The sequence below is a fragment of the Engystomops pustulosus genome, chromosome 1 (genome assembly GCF_040894005.1).
Source record: "Engystomops pustulosus chromosome 1, aEngPut4.maternal, whole genome shotgun sequence".
NCBI lineage: Eukaryota > Metazoa > Chordata > Amphibia > Anura > Leptodactylidae > Engystomops > Engystomops pustulosus.
In genome coordinates, this window is record NC_092411.1 from 134,696,022 (window position 1) to 134,718,257 (window position 22,236).

Sequence of the window (22,236 nt, forward strand, 5' to 3'; positions counted from 1 at the left end):
TGCCTACTTGCACACCCTGGTCAAAGCTTCTGTCCTGCTGCCGACTCCAAGAACTCTGTGCATGCATAGTATCTCCAGCTTTAGTGGCGCATACAAACATCCTTACTTCCGACGAAAGGTTTGACTAGATCACCCAGGTAGGAGGGATCACAGAGCCTCTGTGTAAAATTAGCATATGAGTTAGATAAAGTGTAGATTTGGGGACTTTGGAGGGAAATTATAGTAATTCTACTGAACAGAAATAAAAACCTCCTTTTCTGAGCCTATAGCTTGTCATATCAAAAAATAAATGTTTCAATTCACATTTCTGAGTGCTCTTCTAGAAGGCATTGCAGTAGTTTTCTGTGGCATGTTTTTTTAGAAAAATGTTATGGCTTGTTCCAGTGAACTTTCCACTTTAGGGGCCCCATGAGCGAGTCATATCGTGTAACCAGAGTGGCCAAGCTCTATTTACAAACTATTTGAGCACTAAAACGTGATTGGTTCTAATGCATGCGACATAAGAGTGAAGCAGGTTATGCCTTATCTGTCAATCATGTGATGATATTGAGATGCTCTATATGCCAACAACAGTACACAAACCATTAGATGAACACATTGAACACATACTCTTGAACAGTACAATGAGGAAGGGGCTTCACAGGCTCCCATTCACAACCCAACTAAAGCAAAATGTTGTGTTTGGGTGCCATGTTAAAGGGTTTCCTAGGCTATATGTTGGATATGTCTGACATGTCATATATGTGCCTGAATACTTGTATTCTAAGGGACCAGCACATTACTATGAACTCTATAAAGAGTGACTTCATACAATCACACAGCTGTGATATGCTGGAGAGGCTTCAAGTGATTTCCCAAAGACCCAGACATTCACCTCACAGCTTCAAATCAGTGCAGTGGATTCACTTCCAATTAAACTATTTCCGGGAATCATGTTACAAAATTGTCAGATGCCTTCACCTAAACAGACCACTTATGATACATCTAATAAGCTCTTTTACAACCCCTCCTTGGAACGCAATATGCCATGAGTTGTGCAGCTCTGTATGTTTGATATACATAATAACACAGTCTTTGCAAATTCTCTATAAAACTGGTTCAGTGGGATTATATAACAGTTTGTAGTGACAGACTAAAGGAATTGAGGCATAATAGAGCATGTTTGTCATCTTTTATTTTTTAGAGTTACATTTGCATGGATTTTTTCAGATCTCATATGAGCATATTTCCTGCTAGTTTTCTGGTTTCATTTTCCATTCTCTTAAGGTGTTGTAGTGTAAATGTGGGATATTGATACAATAGAATAATTCTTATTGAGTACAGCAATTTAAGTTAATTCTGTCTATTGTTCTTTTACAAACACATAATCGGGTTTCCTCTAGACCAGTTATGGGGAACCTTTTTGAGAATAAGTGCTGAAAGGTTGCTTTTTCAGGTTTCTACATTTAAGACATGCATTTCAAGCTCAACATGTCAGAAGTGCGGTCCTCCTACCCTCTGATAGGTGTGATTAGGTCCCACATAGTAATATCGGTTTGTATGCTCAATGTATTCTTTCTATGTTTCTCTTATGATACAGAATTTTAGGTTGAGATGTAACTGAGTTTAAAAAAATAATCAGAATTTAAAATCAAGTAACACTTTCCATCCGATGTGCCAATGTGCTGTTAATATTTACTTCTTGTTCCTTGAAGAAAGTGTCCACTTAGCCACACACAGAAAGTATCTACTCAGCCAATGAGTTGCTGCAGTAGTGATCTGTCATAGCTAGTGACTTGGCATAGCCAGTGACCTGCAACAGTCAATAACTTACCATAGCCAGTGACCTGCTGCAGTCCGTAACCTGCTATAGACAGTGATCTGCTGCAGTCAGTAACCTGCCATAGCCAGTGACCTGCCGCAGTCAGTAACCTGCCATAGCCAGTGACCTGCTGCAGTCAGTAGCCTGCTATAGACAGTGATCTGCTGCAGTCAGTAACCTGCCATAGCCAGTGACCTGCCGCAGTCAGTAACGTGCCATAGCCAGTGACCTGCAACAGTCAATAACTTACCATAGCCAGACCTGCTGCAGTCCGTAACCTGCTATAGACAGTGATCTGCTGCAGTCAGTAACCTGCCATAGCCAGTGACCTGCCGCAGTCAGTAACCTGCCATAGCCAGTGACCTGCTGCAGTCAGTAGCCTGCTATAGACAGTGATCTGCTGCAGTCAGTAACCTACCATAGCCAGTGACCTGCTGCAGTCAGTAACCTACTATAGCCAGTGATCTGCTGCAGTCAGTAACCTACTATAGCCAGTGACCTGCTGCAGTCAGTAACCTGTTATAGCCAGTGACCTGCCGCAGTCAGTAACCTGCCATAGCCAGTGACCTGCCGCGGTCAGTCATCTGTCATAGCCAGTGACTTGCCGCAGTCAGTAACCTCTGCTAGCCAATGACCTGCTCCAGTCAGTAAGCGGTTATAGACAATGACCTGCCACAGTCAGTAACTATATGTTAAGAGGTACTAAAAAGCACAGATAAGCAGGGGACCTGGCAGAATATAAACAGGGAATCAGTGAGGTGAATATGGCTTTTCTTTTATCCATTGTTAACTGAATAAGATAAAAACATTTCTCTCCTGGAAAAGTAGTGAAAGAAAAGAGAAAAAAAGAAAAGATGGAGCTTTGTTGTCTACATTTTTATTTTTTTGCTAAACCCAGAAAATGTAAAATGTACTCTAAATATGTCTTAACATCCTTTCAGTACTTCAGTGAACTCAATGTTTGACTCCTTGTGCAAGATATTAAGCTGACAGCTTGCATCTTCAAAGCTAATCATCTTGCACTCATCCCTTGCTACAGACGTGACTCAGATGTCAGGACAAAGTATGTCCTTATGTCTGGGTCACATCCTCACATATTTTATCCTTGCCTGCAGGTCAGCTGCAATCATATCATCAGTTCATAGAAGGAGAGCCCTGCACATTGTATAGTCTCCATAATGTTTTTCTCTTTAACTGTGCAAGATGATAGGTCCAGTGTAGAGGTCATGTAACAGATGCTTTTAGTTTTTACTAACACGGAGGGGTTGAAGAGCCACAAAAAGTACTTCCATTATAATTGATTGCAAATGTGTATGGATATGAATAATACAACAAAATTAAGACATAGGTATAATGTAGTGTATGATTTCATAGGCTTGTATATGCAGGCGGTCCCCTACTTAAGAACACTCGACTTACAACTCATAGTTACAAACGGACCTCTGGATATTGGTAATTTATTGTACTTTAGTCCTAGGCTACAGTGATCAGCTGTAACAGTTATCACTGGTGTCTACAATGAAGCTTTATTGTTAATATTGATTCTTATGACAACCCAACATTTTTAAAATCCAATTGTCACAGAGACCAAAAAAGTTCTGGCTGGGATTACAATGATAAAATATACAGTTCCGACTTACATACAAATTCAACTTAAGAACAAACCTACAGACCCTATCTTGTATGTAACCCGGGGACTGCCTGTATATAAGAAAATATTCTTGTTTTTTCTTTCAAAGGAGTGAAATGTTAATGTTACAGTTCCAAGGGTAGTAATAAGGTAGGCTCCCAGGGTATTAAGATCTTTCTTTATACTAATGTTGTAATGTTGTGCGGTCACACAACTGTACAATGCAAATTAAGTATACAGCCTGCCCCCAGTAGTATACAGCCTGCCCCCAGTAGTATACAGCCACCTCAGCCTGCCCCCAGTAGTATACAGCCTCCCCAGCCTGCCACCAGTAGTATACAGCCACCCCAGCCTACCCCCAGTAGTATATAGCCACCCCAGCCTGCCCCCCAGTAGTATACAGCCTGCCCAGCCTGCCCCCAGTAGTATACAGCCACCCCAGCCTACCCCCAGTAGTATATAGCCACCCCAGCCTGCCCCCCAGTAGTATACAGCGTGCCCCCAGTAGTATACAGTCAGCCCAGAATTTTAAAAAAAAAAAACTTATTTACTCACCCTCCGGTGGCACCGATGCGCAGCGCTGCTCCCCCGATGTCATCGCGGCTCCTCTTCTGGCTTCCCGGCTCCTCTTCTTGCTTCGCACCGTCTTCTGTCTTCTTTAACATCGCGTCGGGCGCCGCCATTGTTCTTCTCACGTGCGGCGCCTAGTATGACGCGCCGCTGCTGAGGATGACGCTGCCGTCGCGGAGGGTGAGTAAATAATTTTTTTTTTTTTTTGTCCATTTTTAATTATTTTTTTCAAGTATTGACTCGTGTGTAAGCCGAGGGGACGTTTTTCAGCACATTTTTTGTGCTGAAAAACTTGGCTTATACACGAGTATATACGGTACTTTTTTTTGCTTTTTTAATCTTGAAGGGCAAACACACTACTGTGTACTTTCTGCATGATGAAGAGTATATAATCCTGAGTTCTGAAAACAGATGGAATTATACAAGTAGTTGTACATACAAGGAGCAAATTGAATTTTATCTCTAATGTTGGAAGCACAAGGTACTATCTATTAAAGCAGCACATTTATGTTCCATGTTCATAGAAGCATTATTAAAAGCTGTAAAAATATTTTAAAGACTACCAAAATGTTGGAAGAGTATAAAGCAGAATTCCTGTCTGGAAACATGCTTTATTTTTACAATAACCACAGGCTTACTTTCCAAAATACTACATTTTTTATTTGTCTTTAATTTCTTATCCAGACTGTGTTGTTGCTTAGAAACCTTTTGGATTTCTGCTTGTGAAAGTGTCTTGATATTGTTTGGCACTGGCCTGTTTCAAGATCTTACATGTCTGGTTTTGGCAATATAAGTTAATTGCAGTGGCATCAGACTAGATTCTTGTGAATATCAATAGCACCATACGTGAATCTGGGAATGACATTCTGTGTTCATCTAACTAGGAACATACGGGAAGGGTTATAGACAGTTATACAAAACTAAATATTGTCCATGGCATATTAACTCACATTTGGGCTTTCAGACTTAGTGAGGATTACACATACCACAAAGTGTTACATTATTTTTATGGTTGATTTTTTATTGTTCTTGGGCAAAATGGGGTTAAAAGTTTTTCATGTTTACAAAATCTTGGTTGCATTCTTTTAAAACTAGCACAATACCTATACGTAAGTTGTAAGAAGTATTGGAAATCATGCCCACTCACTTCACCTGATCTGAGCTACTCTCCCAGTCACAACCAAAACCTTTAAACTTCCCTGCTATTAAAAAAGCAGAAAATGAAAGGTATACATTGTCTAGAATGTAAAATTTATATAGAAAAAGTCTTAAATACTATTGTTGGCATAGGGATTGGGTTAAAGGAGACTTTATCTTAATTTTACATCCCTTCATGTGTTCAGCCTGAAATATTTCTGTTACTGGTTTGTTAAAATGTAGTTTTTCTTATTGCATAGACTGGTAGCCTGGCTTTTTAATCTGAAAAGGCCAATTTTTGTCCTGGTTTTATACCAGAAATAATAAATATCTTCCTTTCCTATTATGTTTCTTACTTTATAATACCCCTGTATATTTTTCATTTTAGGATACTGCTGGCAAGGTCCTGGACCGTTGGGCAATTATGTCTCGAGAAGAGGAGATTATCACTTTACAGCAGTTTCTGCGGTTTGGAGAGACCAAATCTATTGTGGAGCTCATGGCCATTCAAGAAAAGGAAGGACAGGCAGTTGCTGTGGCTTCTTCAAAAGCTGATTCAGATATAAGAACTTTTATTGAAAGCAACAATCGTACCAGAAGCCCTAGTGTACTCTCTCACTTAGAAAACAGTAACCCTTCTAGCATTCACCACTTTGAGAACATGCCCAACAGCCTTGCATTTCTCCTTCCATTCCAGTATATCAACCCAGTCTCTGCTCCCATGCTTGGATTACCTCCCAATGGGCTCATGTTGGAACACCCAGGACTAAGGTTGCGTGAGCCGAACAATTCAAATCAGAATGAATGTGAAGAGACCAGTGAGTCTGAGGTCTCCCCTATGCCTTATAATAGGAATGAGCAAACATCAAACAGAAATGCCTTGAGTAGCATCACAAATGTAGAGCCAAAAACAGAGCCAAACAATGCATCCCCCACTCAAGCATCTACTCCCGTCAGTGACATCAATAAGTCTGAACATGTCAAAAGTTCTTTTAAGATTCACAGAATGAGAAGGATGGGAGCTTCATCACGGAAAGGCAGGGTATTTTGCAATGCTTGTGGCAAAACCTTTTATGATAAAGGAACACTAAAAATCCATTACAATGCTGTGCATCTTAAGATAAAGCACAGATGTACTATTGAAGGTTGTAACATGGTTTTCAGTTCTCTAAGAAGTAGAAACCGACATAGTGCAAATCCTAATCCTCGTCTTCATATGCCAATGCTAAGAAACAATAGAGATAAAGACCTCATTCGTGCAACATCTGGGGCTGCAACACCAGTAATAGCAAGTACAAAATCAAGCTTAACTTTAACTAGCCCCGGCCGACCTCCAATGGGCTTTTCTACTCCGCCATTGGATCCTCTTTTGCAAAATTCACTTTCTAGTCAGCTAGTATTTCCAGCTTTAAAAACTGTGCAACCTGTTCCTCCTTTTTACAGAAGTTTACTAAATTCAGGAGACCTTGTAAGTCCTCCAACATCACTACCTACTAGTCCAATATTGCCAGCACCTTTGGGGATTGAACAGCCACTTCCACCTCAAGAGCTGTCATCAACTGTGATTAACATTTCAACACAAGAATCTAATACAGATCTTGCTCCTAAGAAAAAGCCAAGAAAATCTAGTATGCCGGTTAAAATTGAAAAGGAAGTCATTGATACTGCTGATGAATTTGATGATGAAGAAGAAGAAGAAAACATTGATCACGGTCATTCCGCAAATGATATTGGCCATGATAGCCAGTCTCAAGGTGAAGTCAGCCCAGGATTATCAATAAATAGTTACTCAAAAACAAGCAGTGGCAGGTGCATTATGCGATCAGACACCCGAGCAAACAGTATGACATCTGAAGACCAGGAACATGAGAGAGATTTTGAAAATGATTCAGAATCCTCTGAGCCAAAATATTGTGATGAACCAATGGATGATGATAGCCTTCCAATGCACAAGGATGGCCCTGTTAGGACAGAAAATGATAAATCCTATGAAAATCACATTGACAGTCATCAACAGGCTGTCATAAAGGTAAAAGAAGAGTTTACAGATCCAACATATGATATGTTTTACATGAGCCACTACGGACTTTACAATGGGGGCAGTGCTAGCATGGCTGCACTTCATGAGAGCTTAGCTTCATCATTGAGTTATGGAAGCCCTCAAAAATTTTCTCCAGAGGGGGACCTGTGCTCAAGTCCAGACCCTAAAATTTGCTATGTCTGCAAAAAAAGTTTCAAAAGCTCATACAGTGTGAAGCTGCACTACAGGAATGTTCATCTGAAAGAGATGCATGTCTGCACAGTGGCGGGTTGCAATGCTGCTTTTCCTTCTCGTCGCAGTAGAGACAGGTTAGTACTTTTTATTCTATTATTCTATTAACTGTTGTAGATCCCCCACATTGCTATTCAGAGTTCCCTGAGAATCTAGCTATGGCAGAATGAAAGTGATTATCCTGTTCAAAGTAAAAACTTGGCTATAGATTTTTTGTCTATTCTGGAGCCTTACCATATGTACTGTCTTATTTCAAACTCCAAGACAGTACCCCCTGGATAGATGCTATATCTTAATGGGTTAAAGGATCTTTGATCATGTGTTTGAGGAGGCTGATAGTATGACATCATCAAAAGTTCATTAGCCCACTTGGACCTACCATCTACAATAATCAAAAACACGGGCCTAATTTACTATGTCGCAAGTTGCCAACAAGGAGGCCACTGGATTCACCATCCCAATCTAACGCATATGTATACAGGTGAGGGCATATAAAACATAACTTTTACTAATAAGGTTAAAAAAGAAAACAACACCAAAGTAGATCATAGCATGAGAATACTCATCAAGAATAAAAAATAGAGGCTGACCAACAGCCAAAGTCAGTTTCTCTGTAAGATACAGCATCTAACCTTGACAATTGCTGTATCTTACAGAGAAACTGACTTTGGCTGTTGGTCAGCCTCTATTTTTTATTCTTGATGAGTATTCTCATGCTATGATCTACTTTGGTGTTGTTTTCTTTTTTAACCTTATTAGTAAAAGTTATGTTTTATATGCCCTCACCTGTATACCATCTACAATAGTGGAAGTGTTTGAGGATTTAATTTTGTGACATTAGATTTAATTACCGTACCCTTTCTATGTCCAGCCAAATTTGTACTTTGGACTGGAGGGTTACTGTAGAGGTTATATAAAATGTTTAAATCAAAAGAAAAGTAATTATTTGCTGAATAATAATTTATATTTAGCAGTAGAATTCCCTTTTTACATACTGCATGGGCATATATTTGAATGTAAAAAATGTTGCTTGCCTGCAGACAGAACTTAACTGAGGAGCTTACTGCTTTGAGTACTAAAACAGTGAGCAATAAACTCCTAGGCTACTCCTAGCTCTGGGGGAAACTGAGCTCTTACCACTATAAAAATATATAGTAAAACATGTATTCAGCAGAGCAAACGAAATCTAAAGATAACAAGATGTTAAAAGGATAAATTGCACAATGTATATATGCTCCATATCTACCACAAAGCCTTCTATTGACAATGTTTATTCCAAAAGACACTTTGTAGTATTTTAGTACAATATTTATCTAATAAGCAACACATGATTGCCCTGAGCTAGCAGCATATTGATTCCTACAGGTACAGAAGCTAAACATATTTGACATTTGTAATTTAAGCTTTCTAATAAGGTATTATAAATGAAATATGATGTGATAAATAAATGACACCACATTCTTATTTTTGAGGTAAAGTCACTTTAAACGTCATGTTATTTTTAAAACGATAAAAAGCAAGTCCACAACATTTACAGCGCTTTGTACTGGGCTTTAGATCCTGCACCATTATAAATGTACGGCACAAAATTACAGGTACTGCAATCTAGTAGGTTCAGGTCATGTGTGTACTGTCAGAGACTGTTAGGGGCCTGGAAGAGCAGATAGAAGCAGTGTAGAACTACCTCTGTCTTTTCCAGGGTACACAGTGATAAAATACCTTCATTGGATCTTGACGATACATACTTAAATGGTCTTGGCATTTGGAAAACCTGGATCAGCTCTGTCACTGACTAATGTCAGTGAAGGGGAATGTTTTCCTCTGTACCTGGGGCTCTTATGGATGCAGTGGAAGTCTGGAGGACAATAACAATGTTATTTATGACCTTTTGGTTGACATATGACACAAGTAAAAAGTAAATTATAGTATAAAATACATAGTATAATAAAGATAAGGACTGCCTGTGCAAATCATAACCTTAGCAAAAGATAAAAATCTATTTAAAAAAAAATAAGTTCACTGTGAATTTAAATAAAAAAATGCACATATATTTTAAAGTATGTGCAACTATAGCCAGATATTTTGCTATTAAATGTTGATTATATGGTCAGATATGTCAGTTATTTTGGGCTTCCTTCTTTTCTCATCACATGGACATATTTTGTGATTGTTTCAGGTTGTCTGCCAGGCATATACATTTCTTTAATTAGATGATATTTAAAAATAATATGTGTGAGGATAATTTCCCATAAAATTAGCCATGTTGTCCCTTAGAAATTAGATTGCTGTCGTTGGATATGATCACCCTGCACTCTGGCAGCTGTGACTACACATGTGCTATTGAACCCTGTCCATTCACATGGTTTCAGTGTTTATTACCACAGGATGACTGTGGGACATGGAGTAGCTCACGTACATTTAATATGGAAAAGCAATTTGTTTCTTTTGCGACCACTCCAACATAGCTGGTTGTTTCCAAGGACAACAATTTTGTTTCTAAGTGACATCATGGCTACTTTTATGGCAATTTATCTTTGCACAGGTACATTTTTTTAATAACAATCAATTGAAGAAATGTATCTTTATGGCAGGTGAATTGAATTAAATGTAATTGTCTGGATGAGAATATACATTCTTATATCTTCATATAAGCGTCAATATGATTCAGAATTTTTTGGAAAGTGAAAATCTTAGCACACACATTTTACTCACATTTACTTACTTAAGCAAGAGAATGTGGAAATTTTACTGAGGCATTTGTAAGTTTTATAACATATATCTTCATGTGGGTAAATACATTTAAAGGGGTTGGTCACTCTTTAACATAAATTGCCTATGTGCATTCACTGTCTTAATAATATTCCCTGAATGTTCACGAATTGATTCATCCCTGATGCTTCCTTTAGTGCTGTGTGTAGACTATACAAAGAAACCAGTACTATTATACAGTTAGGGGGCCTGGTATAGACTTTGTATGGAGCCCTACTTCTATACATACTGCTGTCCCAACATAGGGCGGTAGATGTTACTGGTGCCTAATATTTCACCTTTCGTGATCTTATTTCCAAAGCTCTTACATAAAGCTTATTTTATCTAAACCATTTATATAAACAGGGTACATATATTTATACTGGCAGTAGTGCCCGGCATTGCCCGGGATATTGAATAACTGCTCTTAGCTATAACAAAATAGAATGGGTTAACAAAAAATATTTTATATGTATCTATCTCTCTCTCTTGGACTGTCTCTCTTTCTCTTTCACTGTCTCAGTTTTTCTGAGTGTCTCTGTGTATCTGTGTGCCTCTGACTGTCTCTGTGACTGTTTTTGTCTCTGAGTGTCTCTGACTGTCTCTGTCTCTGATTATCTATGGCTGTCTCTGTCTCAGTCTATGACTGTCTCTATCTGTCTCTGACTATATCTGTCTCTGACTGTCTCTAACTCAGGTTTTTTTTCTGGCTGTCTCTGATTGTCTCTGACTGTCTCTTTCTCCTACTGTTTCTCACTGTTTCTATCTACTTCTGTCTGACTATTTCTTTCTGTCTCTGAGTGTCTGTGTCTGTCTCTTACTGTCTTTGACTGTCCCTCACTATCTCTGTCTGTCTCTGACTGTCTTTGTCTCTGACTGTCACTCTGTCTGTGGGGAGATTTATCAGAAGTGTCTGAGAGGAAAACTGTTCTAGTTTCCTTGGGCAATCAATCAGAGCTCAGGTTTAATTTTCCCACAGCTGTTTATAAAACTACAGCTGATCTATGATTGGCTTCCATGCGCAACTGGAACAGTTTTACCTCAGACGTTTCTGATAAATCTTCCCCTATCTCTGTATCTGTATCCATTTTACATCACACATTAGCTGTTTTATACTCATTGCCTATATTAAGCAATCAAAATTCAGAGCTCATATAGATGAACTGCATTAAAAAAGGCAACCAATCACGACTTCTAACTGCCACAGCAGCAGCAGACAGTGGCTCCTGTTTATGATGGTTAATAAGATTTTGGAAATTGTGGGGTGAAAATTTCAGCTCAAAACCTAGTATATGACGTTTCCTGAGAGTTGCTGTGGAAAATTTAGTGTTTGTAAACGCAATGGTGCAGATTCCTTTAGTGGACATACACATATACTCAGCTTTATATATTAGACATATATTACTATGTCTGGCTTATGCTTTAAATCATATTTTTTAGCTTGTCAACTACTGTTTGTCGAAAATTAAATTTAGAAATTCTATTGGCATATATTAAGACAAATAGCAAACTAGTAAAATGATTTTTATTTGTCTTGGAATGAAACATAAGTGATTATGAGTCCATAGCAAATGCCAAATGAGCTTCTGCCGTGAGATTGTTAGCACAAGAACTGTAGACTGGGAAGGAAGACAAACGGATTGCACCTAGGATTTGCATCCAGTTTATGAATAGCTCCTAGGATCTTAAGGGTGCATTAGTGGCAATCACAACACTCTTCTAGTGCCAGATTACCTGACTTCTTTATACAACAGGTGTGTTGGAATAAATTATCATGGTAGCTTGGATGAGCCACTGAATAACATTAGCAGAACAGGTGATGATGCGAAAAGAACATTACCTGCCTCTTGTTAGCACTTATTGGCCTCTCCTGCTTTGGAAGTGATTCAGATAACTTTTCTAAGATTTGGTTAATTAGTTATGAAACACAATTAATTCATAAAGTAAAAGCTTCTCCACAGTTATATGGTGGAATTAAGTCAATTAGAGTGTGACTTAGAGAATAAGTTATTTATAAATACAAAGCTGTACAGTGTAAAATAATATATATTAAGGATATATTATCTATCCAGTTTCCCCAAAAATAAGACACCCCCTGAAAATAAGACCTAGGGGTGGTCATTGCTACAGCTCCCCCCACGCCATACATTAGTATTAGTAGATATTTTAGATATTTTAATAGGTTGTGACATGTGTAAAGAATTCATGGTATATAATCACTGACAGTTAAAGGGGTATTCCGGGAATATGAACATCTGATCCAAAAACTCATGATTCAATAAATAAATGAATGTAAGAAAACCTCAATGTCATTAGTCACAAAATGGAGCTTAAATAGTATGAGCTTTAATAAGTATGCAGAGTAATCACCAAGATGGCCAACACTGGTAACTACAAGTCTCTTATGCTCTGCTCCCGGTGATGATCTAACAGGTTTTCTTGCTAGGTTACAATAGTTATGATATGTAACTGCCATCAGCAAAACATTGCCAATACTGGATGCACTGCAACCAACCGACTACAGGCAAACATAGTGTTGCTCACATGACCTGCCAAGGCAGGTGCTGGACATGTGATATGGACATGTGACCATCTTCTGTACTGTGTCTCCTCCGCGTGGAGGAAATTAACAGACTGATTAAAGGGCCAGTAGCATTTTAATTTATTACAGCAATTTTCTGGAGAGCAAAATTTTTAATAACAGTTAATTACATATAAGCTTATATTTTAAGGAACCATTTGTATATAAATTATGCTGATTCATGGAATACCTCTTTGAGTTGTAAATACTCTACAAGCAGCTACCTGAAGAAGAAGGGCTCATTGCTAAACATAAGAGATTGGGGCCAATGATTCCAATATAAATGCATCGCAAAAAATAGCATGAAATTCAGAGATTGTAGCATTATAAGGATGTTAAAGAAGTTATTGACATAATGGTTTTTAAATAAAAAAATGTAGCATTTTGTTCACAATAGCGTCACAAGACCTTATTGATGAAATTTAAATGTGCTGATGTATGTGATGGCAGGACTACAGTATATTAATAAACATTGTATTTTTTTTTATTTTAAGATTTAATAAGATTTTCCTTGAAACTAAGACCTAGTGCTACTTTAGATGAAAAAAATCTTTTGGCAAACTAAAGACTCTAAGACTAAAGTTTTTTGAGGAAATCTGACAGCAGTCTGGACAATACAAATCTGAAGACAGTTTTGGTAGTGTATTTATTTTGCAGAATTGTAACTGAACTTTGTGGGGGTCATTTACTAAGGGCCCAATTCGCGTTTTCCCGACGTGTTACCTGAATATTTCCGATTTGCGCCGATTTCCCCTGAATTGCCCCAGGATTTTGGCGCACGTGATCGGATTGTGGCGCATCGGCGCTGGCATGCACACGATGGAAATCGGGGGGCGTGGCCGAACTAAAACCCGACAGATTCTGAAAAACCGCCGCATTTAAAAAAAAAATCTGTCGCGGAGCTTGCACTTACCTTCACTCAGCCCGGCTCGGTGAACTCCAGTGCGTTCCGAAGCTTTTCAGCGCAGCCGCGCCACCTGGTGGACGGCAGAGGAACTTCCTTAATGAATCCCGGCCGGACCCGAATCCAGCGCAGAGAACACGCCGCTGGATCGCGAATGGACCCCTGCCCCTGTGTGTGAGATTTTACAGAACAGCCCCTCCCATCTGTTATCGAGTCATTGCTGTAGTGAATCTGTGCTGTGTTCTTTGAAGACATCTCACAAACCAATGCAGCCCAATACTACCCTGGAATATAAAAATGCTATTTACCCATTGCCACTAACTATACACACAAATATATTGTTACACAGCTTTTAATGGATGCTAACACTGTCTGCCACTTCCAATGATAAAAACTGCTAGCAGATTACTTTTAAAGCTAATTTAATAGTCAGAATCATTGAAAGATACAAATTTTCAAAGCCTTGCCTTTCATGTTACTATACACCATTGTAAGTGTTTAAGAAAATAATAATACCTTACACCACATACAGCATTTTCCAAGTTTTCTACAACTACATAAATGTAAATGTATAAAAAACATTAATTTAAAAAAAACCTTCAAAAATATATATTCCATATATTAGATTTTTTTTAAATGATGAAGTTTGAAGAGAATACATATTGGCAATGGCTATTGTTTGGGAATCTTAGTTGAGATCTCAGATGCTAGTAAACACTGCATATTTGTTTCCCCTAACCACTCAATTAGCCACTTCCCTTGGATAAACCATAACTGCTAATTTTACCACTTCCCCTGGAACATGGTTTAACGTTCATATAAATATGTCTCTGATTTTGCAAGCCTTGGCATTGGCTTCAAATACGGCAATGGGAACCACCAATCCAGACCCTTTTGATTCCACATTCTGTATCATAATAAAGTTTAGCTTTACAGAAATGTTATCATACAGATGACCAACTTTACAGAGATCAAATAAAACCTTTGCATAAAAATAAGTGATATAATGTGATGCTTCCCATAGTGAATTTTTTTATACCTATTTGAAATAATACTTTATATAACAACACTTTATTTTTTACAAATTTTTGTATTAGCATATTGATGACCTATTTATAGTAAAAGTAATTCATTTCAAATCAATGGCATCCATCGCCTGGGACACTCTATGTTTATCTGGTATCGGGCAGCCTTCTGGTATCAGAATAATAACAGAGAATGAAGCCAGAAGTATAGCCATGTTCTCTGTACAGTGGCACCAGTAACTTTAGCTAAAGTGGATAAGAGATGAGCTTAAGTTTCTGGTGATGACATATATGCAGGAAACAAAACTTTACTTATATATGAGTAGTGTGCTATTATAAATGTGCTAGGAGGCTGACATTATCAACTGATCGCTGGAGGTCTGGAATGCCTTTATAAATAGGTCATCAATGTCAACTTAGTGTCAAATCACTTTAATATACTTACTCATTCCAAGTCCTCTTTATCTTTTACAGTGAAAAAGGTTATATATATTATTATATATTAAAGTACTTTCCATTTTATCATTGCAGTGTTAAAGTTAACTATATGTATACAGGCAGTCCCCGGGTTACGTACAAGATAGGGTCCGGAGGTTTGTTCTTAAGTTGAATTTGTATGTAAGTCGAAACTGTATACAGGCGGTCCCCTACTTAAGGACACCCGACTTACAGACAACCCATAGTTACAGACGGACCCCTCTGCCCACTGTGACCTCTGGTGAAGCTCTCTGGATGCTTTACTATAGTCCCAGTATGCAATGATCAGCTGTAAGATGTCTGTAATGAAGCTTTATTGATAATTCTTGGTCCAATTACACCAAAAATTTTGAAACTCCAATCGTCACTGGGGCAAAAGAAAAAAAATTGTCTAGAACTTCCATTATAAAATATACAGTTTCGACTTACATACAAATTCAACTTAAGAACAAACCTCCAGACCCTATCTTGTATGTAACCCGGGGACTGCCTGTATTTTATAATTGTAGATCCAGACAAAAAAAATTTTGGCCCCAGTGACAATTGGAGTTTATACATTTTTTGCTGTAATGGGACCAAGGATTATCAATAAAGCTTCATTACAGACACCTTACATCTGATTATTTCAATCTGGGACTATAATAAAGCATTCAGAAAGCTTCACCAGAGGTCAGAGGGGTCTGTCTGTAACTATGGGTTGTCTGTAAGTCGGGTGTCCTTAAGTAGGGGACCGCCTGTATAGTATTGTGATTAACTCTTAAATATTCTATAGATGATTTTATAATGACCCCAGGTGTAAACTTTAGGGATAAATAATAATAATCATAAAGATATATTTGTAAATTATTCTTTTTTGACACTTAATCCAGGCTTCATAGAAGTTAATGGAGCCTGGAGCCCCTCAGGCTTATTTGTATAATTTTTAAATCCCCTTTTTCTTAAAAACCAGGGCATAAGAAGCTAAAAGAACAGCAGATCATGTCAGAGGGGGCACACACCAGTATCTCAGTGTGTTTGGTTTACAATTGGTATACCTCTAAACAAAATCACAATTTTTGATTTTACAATCCTCCATTAATGATTATACTTTAAGTTGTTTTTTCATACTGAATTAAGTCCCAAAAACCTTTATAAACCTATCAAGAAATTTAACATATCAGTCTAAATTAGACTTGCTTGTCTTATTTTTTTTTACTTTTGATTTAGCAGTTTTATTTTTTTAATGCAATGACATTAGCACTCAAAGTTAAATTAGCATCAATTTAGGGAGTTTAGTAACGAGATTAAAAAATCACTTAACATTAACGGTGAATGGTTGCATGACGCGGTCGTAAAAATTTCCATAAAAATATATGTATTTGTCCTGCCAAATAATTATTTTTCATTTTTATTCTGTATTTTAAAAACCAATAAAATGGAAAAAGCAATTAGGTATAAAATTACTTCAAATCTAAATTTCCTGCTGCAAAATGAACATGTTTTCCAAACATTTTTATGGAGAAGTTACCAACAAATATCTTTGTTTTGATGTTTAAATAATATGCACTAAGAACAATTCTGCATAGAAAAGATCCACTGTTCAACCAAAATGTTTCTGATACAGCTTTTATTTGAGCTAAACTCAGATGTGGATCCAAATCAAAAGAAATTAAAAAAGTAAAGACATACATGCTATTGGTGTTTTTTATCTGCTTATCTACAGGAAAATATTGAAGCATGAAAAAAATTCTATATACAGTTACATGTTAATTTCCTCCTTGGCTGAAAGGTTAGATTTATATGCAGTTAATGTAGATAAAATGCATATTCACCTAGCTGCATAAACATAATTAAGCTTATTTTATATGTACTGCATTACATCCAAAATAAGGGTTAACAGCACCCCATGGCTTTGGAATCCGATATGCCATTGCAGTTGTCTGAAGCCACGTTTCTTTCACTAAGTGCTTTGGCAGTTTGCAATCTGCACACGAGAGACGAGAGGCGCTTGAGCTTGGTTCTAAATTTTGATTAAACACAATGCCATTAATCAACAGAAAGACACTGAGCAGTTGGCAAGGTCCAGAGCTGCAAAATGTTTAAGGCATAAAACATTACCAAGTAATTAGAAAGCGTTCCTTTCCGAGGAACTGTGCCTTCAATAAAGAGGTAAATGATAGCATGTTTATTGTGGATGTAGGCAGGTAGTGCAATATGATAAACTGCAGGAGATGCACATATCAGTAATCATCTGCATTATTAGTGCCATTAATCATAATTCCCAAAATATAAAAGCCGCCAACAATTATATTTCACCAGAGTTGCCCTCAGCCAGTTCCTCTTTGACCATTACTCCAGGTCCCTAGTAGACTACTGCCGCCATGTCTCACCATGAATCACAGATCACATATTGATATTAAGCCTGGGACCTGATGCCAATTAAGCTTGAGCAATTATCTTTATCCCTAGATATAAAAATGTTTAACATTTTACAATTCCTAATGGCTGGGACCCTGAAACCTGCTCTACTTACATTCTTATATAAAAAAGGCCTTGAATCCAGAAAAGAGTCTTGTTTATCCAAAGGATCACCATCTTTATACAGAAGAAAAATAACTTACTAACTAATGCTAACAACTGGATGATTCATTTTTTCACTATGTTAATCATTTATTTATTACGCTAACTATACCTGGAGTATTAGTAATGGTGTAATGTAATGGTCTTTTTTCCTCTTACTGGGACTTCTCACTTTTAGATGGCTGTGCATTGGTCTCTGTAGAAAGACTCACATTTTTAGTCTTTCCCTTTACTGTGACTTCTTTCTTTCTTTTGTTTTATAGTAAATTGACTTCTACAAATTGCAACCAAAGTATGGGGTTGCTAAAATTTCTTAACTCATATATTCTTTAATTCTTCCTCTAAACAGTTTTTTGAAGTCCCACCATTATTGAACCTACTTTTCATTGCATTGCCCATCTAAAATCACGGATATCAAGAAGCAAAAAAGTATTGCAAAATACATTTTTCATATTTCCCTTACAGTCAACCTCCACTGATTTGTGATTAGTCTGTTTGGGGTCTAAATGTCTAAGCACTTTAGAACTTTTAAATGTTTTCATCATCTTAGCCATATTTGGTTAGTGTTATTGTGGATTAAGTTGAATTTACCATATATACTCAAGAATAAGCCTTGTTTTTTAGTACAAAAAAATGTGCTGAAAACCCACTCGGCTTATACTCGAGTAAAAAAGTATAGGTTTTACCAGGTTTTTGTGGTAAAATTAGGTGCCTTGGCTTATACTTGGGTTGGCTTATACTCAAGTATATACGGTATTAATTGCGTCTTTTTGGAGTACATAGAATTTTTTGAGTAATGCAAATCAGTTTAACTTATGATATTCACTATGCCACATAGATAAAATAAAGAACCAACTACTTCAGCTTCTGGATACAACAAATTTGCATAATTTTTTGCAAGTTTTTTTTTTTGTTTTTGCACAATGAAAATGCTACAAATCCAAATAGTTTTCACAACATTTCCCATCAATTTTACTTTTATTTCATATGTTGCTGTGTTGTTTCATGCATAGTGCTTAAACATAAATCTTTGATTTTTTTTTTTCCATGGGCATTAAATATCATGCTACACATATTGGTCACGTTGGAACAGATCTGGCAACACACATCCTGGGCTGTATCTTACACTATCTACTCATGTCCTAATTGGATTTTGTCTCTCTACGGATAATAAAGGCAGTACAGTGTAGCTAGGTGGTTAAAAAGATGATAAAAAGGTACAGATCGTGCTAAGCAGCAGTCCTGGAGAGCTTTGTGATATTACCTTGGTTTATGTTGTTAACAGCAGAAGGACTGTAAAAAATGTATTTTTATCTTAAGATTGTAGCTGGACCTGGTGCATTCCTGAGATTGCGTAGCATAGCCTCTACCCAAAAAGCATTAGCATGTATCTGGTTAGGCATTGCATCAGACCAAGGAGCCATTTCAATTAAGAAATCACACAGCAGTTTTAGGAAACACAAAAGGGTATGGCTTCACATTTCCAGGGCTGCTACTTTACACTGTGTGCAGCTTTGTGTAGTCAAAAAGAGCAGATTCTCTTTAATGTTCACTGGGGAAAATTACCTAAAGGAAATTTAGTGTACACCAATTTCTTTACTTCCTTACAATTAGTTTCTCAATTTCTGAATGTATTTAAATTTCATTTTATAAATTTACATCATTTTAAGTGAAACCACCATAAAACAGTACTGTAAAACCAGCTATTATGAAACTATTGCCGTATGCACTCGATTATAAGCCAACCCAAGTATAAGCCGAGGTACCTAATTTTAACACATAAAATGGGAAAACCTATTGAATCCAGTATAAGCCAATGGTGGAAAATGCATTGGTCACAGCCTCCACAGTATATAAACTGCCAGCCCCCTGTACTATATAGCCAGCCAGCCCCCTGTACTATATAGCCTACCAGCTCCTGTAGTATATAGCCTTCCAGCACCCTTTAGTATATAGCCTGCCTGCCTCCTGTAGTATATAGCCTGCCAGACCCTTTAGTATATAGCCAGCCAGCCCCTGTAGTATATAGCCTGCCAGCGGCTGTAATATATAGCCAGCCAGCTCCCTGCAGTGTATAGCCTGCCAGCCCCTGTAATATATATAGCCTTCCAGGCCCCTGTAGTATATAGCCACCAGCCCCCTGTAATATATAACCTGCCAACACCCTGTAGTATATGGCCAGCCAGCCCCTGTAGTATATAGCCTGCCAGACCCTGTAGTATATAGCCTGCCAGCCCCCTGTAATATATAGACTGCCAGCACCCTGTAAGTATATAGCCTGCCAGCCCCTGTAGTATATAGCCTGCTAGCCCCTGTAGTATATAGCCTCCCTGCCCCTGTAGTATATAGCCTCCCTGCCCCTGTAGTATAAAGCCTGCCAGCCCCCTGTAGTATATAGTCTGCAAAAAAACAAACAAACCGTGTACTCACCTTCCGACCCCCCCCCTTCCCCGCCAACATGTCCTCTTTTATCGATCGATGCTCCGGTATCTTATTCTTGTCCAGGGATTGTGATGATGCCTGCGCACATAGTATTATGTCAGCGATCTGGAGCATCGACCGATTGAAGAGGACCTGCCGGGGGATGTCTGAAGGTGAGTACACAGTTTCTTTTTTTTCTTGACTCGAGTATAAGCCGAATTAGGGTTTTTCAACACAATTTTTGTGTGAGTAACTCGGTTTATACTCAAGCATATACGGTAAATTATGTAAAATACTTTCATAAACAATCTTAGTACACTGTCTTGATTGAGGACTAAGAACTACTTTCATCCAAATATAACATTTTAATAGAATGTATTATAATTTTTATTTTAAATCAAATTAGCATAAAACAATGAGCACTACTGGGTTATTTTCTCTTGGAATAATAAGTATTGTGAGTGATGAGGGGATTTATATTAATTATAAATGTAGTTTGGTATTCTGATGGCATCTCATGAGCGTCATTAGAATATTAGAATATTACAAGACATTATTTTGTAGACAACTGTAAGTTTCTATAAGTTTCAGGCATTTATGGTCAGCTGCTACTTTTTTGAAACTTCATTGCACTTTTGAAAACTCACGTGTGAGTCTTATATGTATGTATATTTTAAAACTAGTGACTACAGTAGATATTTGTCCTTACTTGTTTACCCTTTTTTGTTAAGGATAACATTCACTATTGGTATTTTGGCCAACCACTCATTATAGATTCAACTATGTTGAAAACAAAAAAAATTAAGAGAAGAGTTTCTCTTTCCCCTTGGCTAGCTCCTGATCCAGTCTCTGATCCAGTCCATATCTGACAACAGAGAACACACAGAGAACCTTGGTCGTTGTTGATGGCTGTTTCAGATTTTATCTCTTTAATTAGTTTTAAATGTTCTTAAAGATATTCTTGTGTTTGAGAAATCTACGTCAAGTGAAAATGAAATAGGATAGTTAATATTGGCCCATAAAATTTCTTAAGGAAATCTCGATTATCACTTTTTTTTATCATGACTAAATGGCAAGATATTATATAAAAAAGTGTGACTGCTCTTGTTAAATAAAATTCTCAGCCACAGACTAGATACATTTAGCTGGTTGTAACCTCAGACAAGGGTCTCACCTTACCATGGAAACTGGTGACATTGAGTAGATATGGGGTATATATTTCAAATAGTAAAATTGTGCATATTTAATCCTTGCTTCTTGTTATGCTGTAAAATGAAAGACACTGAAAAATAATTTCATGAATTACATTTGTGCTTAATGTATGCATTTGAGTAATCTACCCCAATATTACAATAAGGTAGATTTCCCCTGGCACAATTAATTTACAAATGAATGCAAGAAATAATATTTTGGGGGGGTTCTCACATGACAGCATGGGGTGTAAGACGATAATTACCATTCCTTGGTCAGACACGTTAATATTTTGCTTCCTCTACGAAGTAAAATGCCTTCTCCTGAGAATACCCCCTTGTTGACTAGACAAGGCTGTCAATTTTGTTTGCCTGCCACATTAGGGGTTCCCAAGAGGGATGAAAAGGTTCATGAAAAAAGAGGAGCAGAATAGGCAGCATAATTCACTGTGAATTGAGCATAGGAGTCTAATTCAGATAAATGGCCGACCCCAATGTATCCTACCTGTTATTACAACCGACATGCAGTAGCTGTGCAGTAAATTAGTCAAACCCCAATAGGGCTTGGTAGGAGCTTATCTTCAAGTGTATAATTTGAGTGATGAGGGAGCTTCCTCCGTGACCAGACTAAGTGATTTGTTTCATATTGAAAAAGATTTAAGTGACTGTCATCCGGCTCATTCACCCCCTCTTTGTGCTAACATTACAGTCTTATTATTGTTCTTTAAACTTTCTATCTCTATTAATATAAATAAATACAACAATTAACCTCCAAAAACCCAGAATGTTCCTGGTGACTATTCCCATTTCTCTGCTCTGGACTACTTTAAGAAAGTCTCCAAATTAAATATTAATTGTTGTTGTACTACTCTCACATTGGAATGTGGGTAGCTTTATTTAGGTGACCAAAGGACAAGCTAT

At 37.5% G+C, this 22,236-nt stretch overlaps 1 protein-coding gene across 4 annotated transcripts in view; it reads left to right on the forward strand.

The window, feature by feature from the left end:
* Positions 1–22,236, forward strand: part of BNC2 (basonuclin zinc finger protein 2) — a 407,165-nt gene that overhangs the window by 375,183 nt on the left and 9,746 nt on the right. For all 4 annotated transcript variants that reach the window (XM_072154124.1, XM_072154104.1, XM_072154134.1 and 1 more), the window contains one exon: positions 5,527–7,487. In XM_072154124.1, the coding sequence (XP_072010225.1) occupies positions 5,527–7,487 (1,961 nt within the window). The remainder of the gene's footprint in view (positions 1–5,526; positions 7,488–22,236) is intronic.